The sequence below is a fragment of the Prionailurus viverrinus genome, chromosome B2 (assembly GCF_022837055.1).
Source record: "Prionailurus viverrinus isolate Anna chromosome B2, UM_Priviv_1.0, whole genome shotgun sequence".
NCBI lineage: Eukaryota > Metazoa > Chordata > Mammalia > Carnivora > Felidae > Prionailurus > Prionailurus viverrinus.
In genome coordinates, this window is record NC_062565.1 from 130059866 (window position 1) to 130071095 (window position 11230).

The window sequence follows — 11230 nt, forward strand, 5'->3', positions numbered from 1 at the left end:
CTTCTCTGTTCTTTTTCTTCTTTTCTCTTTTCGTTTTCAGCCACATCAGTTTAATACTTACCTAATTTATTTGTGTGAGTATATTATTGTTCCCTAAAACAACCAAGTTTCCTTCCTCCCTTCCCTCCTTCCTTCCTTCCTTCCCTCCTTCCTTCCTGCCTTCCTTCCTCCCTTCCCTCCTTCCTTCCTTCCTTCCTTCCTTCCTTCCTTCCTTCTAAATAAATGCAGTTAGGGCTTTTAATATACCCCTAATTACCACATTAACATCATCCCACATGTTCTGTGATACTTTCACTGTTCTTTAGTCCTAAACATTTTATAAGTTACAAATGGATTTCCTTGTGTTTCTTAGGAGTGCATTTTTTTGTAATTTCCAAAAATATGTGGAAGATGTTTTTGTTTCTGTTTTTAACTTTTTCCTATTGATTTCTAAGAAATCAATACATTTAATTACACGATGGTCAGAGATTGTGGATTAATACGAAGTCTTTAAAATTTATTGAGATTTTGCATATGATCCAGTGTTAACTCACTGTATAGTTGCTATTTCTTGAGTACAAGTCTCCACATACATCTCTCATCAAGCTTGTCAACTGGATTGTTCAAATCTATAACGTTAAAAATATTTCGTCTGCTTGATCCATGCTAATCCAATCTTTCTTACTCTTCTCTATTTCATAGCACTTTTCATCTTCTAAATTGTTATAAAATTTACTGAGTTGTTGTGTTCATTGTTTATCTTCTGTCCTTTTATTGAGATGTAAGCTAGGTGGCTCAGTAGGGTAAGTGTTTAACTCCTGATTTTGGCCCAGGTCATGACTTCACAGGCATGAGATCTGTCTCCACTCTGGTGTGATTTTCTCTCCCTCTCCCTCTGTCCCCTACACTGCTTGTGTGGGCACATTCTCTCTCAATAAAATAAAGTAAAATAAAATAAAGATAAAATATAAGCTTTATGAATGCAGCTATTTTTACTTTTTGTTTAATTCTGTACATCAGGAATGCCTGGGTGGCTCAGTTGTGAGATCAAGCCTTGCATTGGGCTCCATGTTGAGAGTGGATCCTGCCTAAGGTTCTCTCTCTCTCTCTCTCTCTCTCTCTCTCTCTCTCTGTCTGTCTCTCTCCCTCCCCACCCCTTCCCCCACTCACACAAGCTCTCTCTCTCTTTAAAATAAAAATAAATAAATTAAAACCAGATTATAATTCTGTACATCAAATACCTAGAGCAGGGCCTAGTACAAAGAAGCAGCATAATAAATATTTGTTAGGTGAATAATGAACCATGAATTTTTATTGATACAGAACTATCATATATATAATATAATATAGATCTTAGATCTTCCATATTTTCACAGCATAGGAATACAATGAGATAAAGTTATAACCCAAATACCAAGTAACTGGTAAATGGATAAACAAACTTTGGTATAGCCATACCATGGAACGCTACTGAACAAAAAAGGAACAAAATACTGATCCATACCACACAGATGAATAGCAAAAACATTAAGTGAAAGAAGCCAGATATAAAAACCTGCATATGGTGTTACCCATTTATGTGAAGTTTTAGAAAAGTCAAAACTGTAGAGATGGGGAGCAGGCGAGTAGCTGCCCGATGCCAGGGTGCGGGATGGGGATTAACTGCAGGACTTAACAGAACTCCTGAGGGTTCTCAAAGTTTTCTAAAACTTTATTGTGGTGGTGCTTACACAATATTTTTACCAAAACTCCTTGAACTGTTTACATAAAGTGATGAAATTTTAGAGTTTGTAAACTATTCCTCAGACAGCTGTAAGTAATAAATAAACAAATGCACTTAATACTAACCACATATTATCAGAATTTAATCTTTCTTAGATTTAGGAAGCATGTCACAATTTGGGGGCAACTTCAGAATGAATTGCTGACTGTGTGTTAGAAAGATGCGGCTTTGGCAATTAATAAGGTTCAGAGCCTCCTCTGAAGCAGCCCATTGTTCATCCTTAACTCCTGGTAGAACACATCTCTATTATAGTTCTCACTGTTATAATCATTTACCTGTAAGCCACAGTACTCACCCTCCACCATCTACATATACATGGAGACACTGTGGGTTCTGCACCTCGCTCACATCCCATGCACTGGGAGGTGCTCAGCCGAGGTAGTTGAATGACTAGGCGATTATTTAGAGAACGGAATATAAAAGCAAATTTGCAGTCATTGACAGACTTGTTATTATTTTGCTCTGGAGTCCGCATACTATTATCAAACTCATTCCTATAGTTCTAGATGGATTTTTTAATCCACACTTCAAGTTGCCATAATTACAGAGGTAGTGCAAATGCTTATTCTTTTATTCATTGCCTATGTATTGAATGCCCTCTATGTACCAGATATTTTGTTAGGTCTTAGGGATGGATGTGACAGTTAACAAAACAAAGATTTGGACCTTACTTTGGGCAATTATTTTCTGTAAATTGGATAGTAGTTATTAAAGATGTCTTTAAGAATTCGTCTCTGTAGATTTCGATCAGTAAAGAATATTAATTTTATAGCAGTTGTCAGAGTTTTAGATACTGTGGATGAGTCATTTGTTTTCCTGGTGAAACAAAGTGTAGCAAATTCACACTATTTCTCCTGGGGTGGAGAAAATTTTTGGAAAAGGAAGTTCCAGGAGCACCCCATAAGGTCTTTATTTTCCGGAACAAAACTTCCAACTGTCCGACTCAATCACTAAGTAAGCACACGTGAGACACAGCACGCCCTCTGCAGAGACTCGCTCTGGGCAAGGCAGGGGCAAGGTATTTTGGTAATCCTAGCTTGAACAAGCAGTAGAAGGAGAGCTCAGGAAATAAAACATATAAAAATATGAGAACAATAGGAAAGAAAAGCCTGTTTTACAGGTTTATTTCCTGTTCTAATACTTGTGGAATGTGTTTTTCTGTCCTACTGATGCTTAATATAACTAGAACTCCCAAAGTTGTCATTCTTTTAACCAAAATTCTCCTTTGTCTGTTTATATTATCATGTTAACACTAAAATCTCTCAGAATTGTCCACGTAAAAGACATAGGAAGCATTTGGCTGCAATGCTATAGAATAGAATTTTTTTTAAATATTTTTTTAACGTTTATGTATTTTTGAGACAGGGAGAGACAGCATGAAAGGGAGAGGGTCAGAGAGAGAGGGAGACACAGAATCTGAAACAGGCTCCAGGCTCTGAGCGGTCAGCACAGAGCCCGACGCGGGACTCAAACTCACGGACCGCGAGATCATGACCTGAGCCCAAGTCAGCCGCTTAACCGACTGAGCCACCCAGGCGCCCCTAGAATAGCATTTAAAAAAGTAAACACTAGTTACATGTACAGAATGTCAACTGAAAGTATAAGATCCAATAAAACTTTTATTTGCATTTTAGTAGTTCTGTTTTTCTAGGTGAGCTTCCTTTCACAAAATGTAGCCAAGTTTTGGAGTAATACAGAGTTTTTAAAAGCTGGCAGACATTCTACTAAAAAAGTACCTTAATACTTAAAAATTTTTGCATGTTTTTAGTTTCTGAGTTATGTATTCTTTTACCTGATTATTAGAATGCCTTGTGTTAAAATAGCCTTCTAACTTTAAAAATTGCCTTCTAGTGTGCTGGCTTTGGCAGGACATACACTTAAAAAAAAAAAAAATGCCCCCTAGCACCTCCATCAGAGGAACGGAGAAAAAAGTTTTCTGCCTTTTAATAAACCTGACAATGAATGGTAGGTAGAGAGAAAATAATTGGCTAAAATAATAGTTTTAGATGACCTGTGAATTTCTATTGTTTCTTCTAGAAAACAAAGCAATACATTGAAAAAATATCCTATTTGGGAAGCTACTAAGTTTTAATTACTAAGTTTCCTTTCCTTTTCACTAGGAAACAGTTTTTCTTTGACTATAATTCCCCTTACTCAGGGAAATGTCAGTAATTCATCGGATTTTCATGGGCAAGTCCAGAAATAAGGGTGACAATTAAGAGAACCTTCATCTACTTCTGACATGGCCACCATCAGCCATATTGCTTCCTGGGCCACCACTGCTCTGACCAACCATCTCATCTCCTGGGAGTCTGCCTAACCCTTCTTTCCCCCCACAACTGCTGGTTCTCAAAATGGGTCCTGCAGCATCTGGGCAAAGCAGACACCCAGGATGTGTATTCATGGCATTTGTGCTCTTGAGGGAAAAAGAGTGAGATCTCTCTCCCACTCCAAGCTTAGATTAGGCCACCTAGAAAGGCTGGCAGTCACCTAAATGATAGCATTTGGTAGTGGTGATTGTTCTAATCACCATCTTCTCTAGCCACCAAATTGTACCTCTACATCTACAATTTGGACTTTGACCTGGTAGGGTAGGGACTTTTTCACAAGTAGATGGCTAAAGTTGGGGTGCCTGGGTGGCTCAGTTGGTTAAGTGTCTGACTCTTGGTTTCAGCACAGGGCATGATCTTGCAGTTCATGAGTTTGAGCCCCACATCGGGTTCTGTGCTGACAGGGTGGAGCCTGCTTAGGATTCTCTCTTCCCATCTCTCTCTGCCTCTTCCCTGCCCACTCTCTCTGTCTCTCTCTCAAAAATAAAAATAAACTTAAAATTAAAAAAAAAATAGGTGCCTAAGTTTAGGTTTATTTATGCTTTTAACTTCTGTATAGTAGATATAGTAATTTTCATCCACCAGGGGTGCAGGTGTAACTCTGGTTACCCCAGATAGGAGAACTTTGTAACTCCAAATCAGACAGACCAGTGAAATCTGGGTGAAAATGTAAAATGCTTGAAAACCTTAATATGTACCTATAACCCCTTTGTCAAAAGGCCAACCAGATTCAGGAAGGGGAAATTCTATCTAACTAATCCATTCAATTTAACTTCTTTCTGGAAGTAAATGAATAAATCACAGTTCTTTCAGGGATTGAAAGATATTTAGATTGCAGGGTGGAAAAATCAGTAGATGCCATCATTCTATACTTTTAGGGAGGCTTAACATAGACTGTCCCTCAATTTCAGTCATGGTGTGATCTGATGACAGCATATTATAAAAGATGAAAGTAGTGGTTTGCTGAAGGCAGCTCATATAGACCAGTTGTGAAATTTCCAGGAATTTTGCAAACTAGTTGACATACATTTTGCAAGCCAGTCAACTGCTTGTTGAATTGGCCATTGTAGGAGTATTTACATTAAGGAAATAAGCAAATACTACATACAAGCCACAAATCAATCTTGTCCCCATCCCCAGACAAACCCGAGTGTTGAGTATTTACCAGGATATCCCTGGATAAGAGTTTGGTTTAGAAATATAGACCAAGGAGCAGGATCAATGGGATAAATGCTGGAGAATTATAAAAATAGATGGTTTCCTCAGAATTAGATGTTGGCACTAATTTTATTTAGCATTTTTATAAACTCTGTGGAAAGAGGTGATATACAGAGAAACGTCCATATTTTTCTGATGACATTAAATGTTCCTACAGTTAAACCATAAACTGTAGGATTAACACCCAGAGCTCTTAGTCAGACTGTTAATTGGCTGACTTATAGATCACATCTCAAGTAAGGCAAAAAAAAAAAAAAAAAAAGGCAATTTTGGGGGAAATTATCTTAAAATACTCTTGTTAGATGATAACTTATAACCTTTACATGATGTCCTAAAAATTGAATTTTGGGATTTCTGTAGACTTTCTATGTTCATTAGTATAATTTGTTAGCTGTGACAAAAAGGCAACAAAATAGAGTAACTGTCCCACCCTTATAAAGAAACCTGGATACACACTGCAATTTTGGTTGACATGCTTCAAGGATAATGTAATGGAACTGGAAAAGTTTCAGAGAGAAGAGTGTAATCTGATCAGGGGATTATAGGAATCTCAGATGAGGCTAAGATTATATTAACTAGCAAATCCTGAAAGGTTTTAAATAAGGTAAATATAGACGGATTTAGCAAATCCTGAAAGAAGAGAATTATAGAGTACCCCTCTGATGTTTGAAATAAGAATTTGTAGAAGAAATAAAAAGAAACACATTATTGTTTCTCAAGGAAAAGGAGTAATGATAGCAAAAACAGCTTCAAAATTTAACCTTTGTCAATTCAAAAAAAAATCATTACATTTACATATTTTAATGTGCAAAATTTACTGTATATTTCTTCTAACCAATGACCTCCCTTATCAATTAGGCTCTATTAGTGGAAGGAAGAGTGTGAAGTTCCCTCTTTTCAATTTCAGTTGAGAAAACACTTAACCGTGGATTTTTGTTGTTGTTTTAAGGCAAAGGAATGGAAGAGCCATTATAATTGTTTGCTCTCAATGATGAGCCCCTCAGGTGGGATGTGTTCCCAAAATACAACAGTTTTGCACATTATAAAGAAATTTAGTTGATTGATTCCATTGTACTAATTAGAACTCACATCTAGGTTAATCCTCAATTTCTTTAAAAAACTTCAGGTTTCTTAAGAATGCATTAGGCAAAGAGAAGTAGATAATTGATCACACTATTCTAGGGGGGTGGGGAGTCTCCACAGTAGACAGCTGTTCGGGTGTGAAAAAAAATAGGGCAATTTACATAATTGCGATTAAACAGACAAGCAAATGTCTTTCAAAAAATTAAGCAAGGCTGTGTGTGATCTTAATAAAACAAACTTCAGAAAAAAAGATTTTCGGGGGCGCCTGGGTGGCTTAGTCAGTTGAGCATCTGATTTCGGCTCAGGTCATGATCTTATGGTTCTTGAGTTCAGCCCCACATCAGGCTTTGGGCCCATAGCATGGAGCCTGCTTCAGATTCTCTCTTTCCCTCTCTCTATGTCCCTACCCCGCTAGTGCTCTCTCTCAAAAATAAATAAATATTAAAAGAAGATTTTCATGTTTAAGGTATTAAATAACTTAAATTTATTAGTTTATATTATATATGTTATATCGTTTTTTAATAGTTTAGAGTTGAATATCTAGGATAATCTAAAAAGTGAAAGCTGTGGCAAGTGACCTAAATGTATTGCAGTTTTCTTTTTCATGAAATACATGCATTCAGAGAAATGCACAAATTATGCATGTGTACAGCTCAGTGAAATTTTATAAAGTGAACACATTTATGTGACCAGCACACACCCAGTCTAATGGTTATGTGTGCATGTGTGTGCATTACATATATACATATATATGCAGTGCACTACATATACATATAATCTATAGATTACACATCGATTGTTAATACCAGGAGTATTTACCTGTATTCATACTTTTAAGAAGTTGGGGGTTCAGATTTAATTATGGGAGGATTTAATTCGACTTCTAGGGAGTATTAGCTTTTAAAATAAATTACCCATTGTTTTTGTTGTTTTCACCTTTTGTATATTTTATAACCCTTGTATATTTATACCCCTTGTATATTTTAAACCCCTTACCACAAGGTTTCAGAGAGTTCACAGTGATTCTTTTTTTAAAAAAAATTTTTTTTAATGTTTATTTATTTTTGGGAGAGACAGAGACAGAGTGTGAGTGGGGGAGGGGCAGACACAGAATCTGAAACAGGCTCCAGGCTCTGAGCTGTCAGCACAGAGCCCGACGCGGGGCTCAAACTCACAGACTGTGAGATCATGACCTGAGCCAAAGTCGGCCGCCCAGCCGACTGAGCCACCCAACTGCCCCCACAGTGATTCTTTTTAAACGTAGGAGAGGTGAGCATCCTGGCGCTTGGATGGTAGACAGCGAAGTGTATCCTTAGCTGATTTCACACTTAGATCCATCTTCCAGATTTATTGTTCTCCATAACTGAGGACACGAACTTTTTTTTATTGTGTTTGTTAAAAGGAAGATAATTTTTTAAAGGAGAAAAGCCCTACACAGAGCAGACATCAAACAGTGCTGCAAGACTGCTAACAGAATGTGAGGACCAAACCAACTTTAAAGAAACAAATTTTGTTAAATTAAGTACCGTGACTAAGTACTTTAATTCCTTTTCTTCCAGCCCTAAAGGATCATTTGACATTGAACCTTTTAAGTTAAACGGGAGTCGCCTGAACTCTCTACTACCCGGGGGGAGGGGGGGGTGCCGGTCTCACAGCCCCCGCGGGCGCCGCGGGACCCGCCGGGGGCCTCTCTCCTCCCCACTACTGCGTCCCCCTGCGCCCATTCCCCTCCTCCCCTCCCCCTCGCCCTCTCCCCTCCCTCCTCCCCCGTGACCCCTGACCCCAGCTAATCTGCATAGAGGAATGACAGGCATCCGCTGGGCAGGATCCGCCTCGCCGGCTGCGGCCGGCCGGGCTGGGAGACCCGCGCCGGGGAGAAGGTGAGGGGATCTGGCGGGCAGCTCCGCACAGCCCGGAAAATGAGCGCTTGGAAACCTGCCTGCGAGCGGACCCATGATCGAAGGACCAAAGGAGCCGCGTGATCGCCGGACCTGGCCCCGCGACCCCAGACATGGGCCAGACCTCGGTCTCCACGCTGTCCCCGCAGCCCAGCAGCGGTGAGTCCCGGGCGCACGGAGCGCCCCGGCCGCGCGGGCGCTGGGCTTGCTCAGGGCAGCTGGGACGGCCGAGGGCTCGGCGGCACGTCGGGCTGTGCCCGAACCCGCCAAGTCCGTCGGAGAAACCCGAGAGGTAGCGCTCCCCCAAACTCTTTGTCGTGGAGAAGTGGAATGCGTTTTGGGATCCAGCCGATTTTACCTTAAAGGCACAGGCTCCATTTTCCACACGAGATGCCTCGCCTGGGTGTTTATCTGAATTTCTTCGGAGCCTGAAAGTTACGAGAAACGCCATTTGCGTATTGCGGTGTTTTTAGAACGGGAAACTTAGAGAGCTAGATAAACGTGCCAACAGGTTTTTCTGTATTTACGCTTGGCTTGCGAACAGACTAGAACCGAATTCTTTCAAGCTTGTCAACTGATTTATGGTTTGTTTTCGGAGTAGACGCGCTGATTGCCTCCTCTAATCCTGGCAGAACTCTGAATACTTAGAAACTAACTTTAAAAAGGCTTAATCGTTTCAAAAGATAATCTGTTTTATGTTAGACCCCAAAGCTACAAAACTGGGGGAAACATACCTCACCAACTCAGTTACCGAGGGCTGAAAGTTCAGTTTATGGAAGGAATCGTGTGTAACGTTTCTAAGTTACAATACTCTGTTTTAAGTTGGGTTGGTTTTTTGTTTTTTTGTTTTTTCCATTTTCTTAAAAAAAAAAAGGGAAGGAAGGTACGTTTGGCATTTCTCCAGCAGGGTAGGGATAAACAACTTTTTGGTGGCGTTATTTGTAATTGGATAATGAAATAAATTTAAAAGTATTATTTTGATATTTTTTCCATCAACATTAAAAAAAAAACAACCTCAAAGGGGCCATTTACGTTATTCCTTGAGATATCTGATACACTTTTAAAATTGTGTAAACATTAACAGGATCTTGCTGAAAGGAAGTGACAGGGCACAGATGAAGGTTTTTTTAATCAGCTCCAGGATGTCTCCAGCTAGATAGCATTCTATCATTCCAACTTACCCCCACATGGGTTTGTTTATACTGCGCTGCTTCACACCCTGAAAAATCATAAGCTTTACTAGGGCTTATGTTAATGTCGCCAAAGGAGGAACCCTCTACAAAGGAGAGAAATCAAAATCCTAGAATAGATCACACCTTTCCTTCTTGTTAATGACAAGGGTTATACAATGCACCAGAACATCAGAGACTTCGTATTGACGCCTTTGGGAATGGGATGGGTGGGATGGGGAAGGGGGGGGTGTTGATTAGGATCTTAATTTTAGTAAACTATCTTGTGCAAATGACGCTTAGTTTCCTTTGTCTTACTTTAAAAAACAGTGTGGCTTCTTTCATTGTAAGAAAGAGTTTATATTTTATATTTCTGCACTGGTAAAGCATAGAATTGAATCAGTACTCATATACAACAGCTATAAAGTACGCCCAGGACTTAGTTCTTTTGCTGCAAAATATTGTTGGGATTAATATTAGAAAAGTGAATTTTGTCTTTACAAAGGGCAAGGAATATTGCATAACTGATCACTAAGAAGCAGAATAGAATCTTAAAATATGACTGTTCTAGCTCTTACCCAGTATAGCGAAAAATGCCCAGATTGCTATAATTCCCTATAAAATGACTAATCATGTTGAGAAATTGTTCAACCGATTTATATAGAAAGTGAGTTAAAATAAAAAGTTATGCTTGACCATAGAAGATGTTTGATTTGGGCTTTTGTAAAATAATCATTACAGGCCACAAGTTAGCTTGCTTTTCACTCTTGATTTTAGGCTCTTTTGAACCTTTCAGCTTAGGGCTGCATCTGTTTCTCGAAGTTTTAGGAAGACCATTAATCATTATTTCTGAAAACATGCAGTTAGAGCCATTATTTCTATTTTTTAAAAACAGCTGTATTGACATAATTACCATACCATACCAAACTCACCCACTGAAAATGTACACTTCATTATTTTTTAGTATATTCAGTGTTGTGCAACCATCAGTCTCTTTTCCCATCCCTCTCAACCCCCAGCCCTGATTAACAAATCTTCTTTGCTTATTCTGAACATTTCATATAAATGGAATCATAACATCACATGGCCTTTTGTGACTGACTTCTTTCACTCAGCATAGTGTTATCAAGGGCCATCCATGTTGTAGCATGTATCAGTCCTTCATTTCTTTTCATTGCCGGGTAACATCCCACTATAGGAATATACCACATTTTCTCTCTCTTTCCATCAGTTGATGGACATTTAGGTTATTTCTAGGTTTTGGTTCTATGAAGAGTGCTGCTATGAACTTCATGTACAAGTTGTTGGTGAACATATGTTTTCATTTCTTTTTGGTATATTTCTAGGAGTAGAATTGCTGGGCCACATAGTAATCCTATGTTTATGTTATGTTTTAAGGAACTGCCAGTTTTTCAAAGCAGCTGTACCATTTTACATTCCCTCCAGCAGTATATGAAGTTTCCAGTTTCTCTACATCCTTGCCAATACTTGTTATTTATCTTTTTTATTTTAGCCATCCTGGTAAATGTGAAGTTGTATCTCATAGTGGTGTTGATTTCCATTTTCCTAATTACTAATGACATTGAGCATCTTTTTCACGTACCTGTTGGCCATCCATATGTCTTCTTTGGAAAAATGTCTATTCAGATTCTTTGCCCAATTTTAATTAGGTAATTTGACTTCCTATTTTTTTTTTAATGTTAATTTATATTTGAGAGACAGAGAGACAGACAGACAGACAGAGCATGAGTCAGGGAGGGGCAGAGAGAG

General features: G+C 38.9%; 1 protein-coding gene across 6 annotated transcripts in view; it reads left to right on the forward strand.

Moving 5' to 3' along the window:
• The first annotated feature begins 8208 nt into the window (after positions 1-8208).
• PHACTR2 (phosphatase and actin regulator 2) overlaps positions 8209-11230 on the forward strand; it is a 132123-nt gene continuing 129101 nt past the window's right edge. For all 6 annotated transcript variants that reach the window (XM_047857872.1, XM_047857874.1, XM_047857877.1 and 3 more), the window contains exon 1: positions 8209-8450. In XM_047857872.1, the coding sequence (XP_047713828.1) occupies positions 8405-8450 (46 nt within the window). In that variant the 5' untranslated portion in view covers positions 8209-8404. The remainder of the gene's footprint in view (positions 8451-11230) is intronic.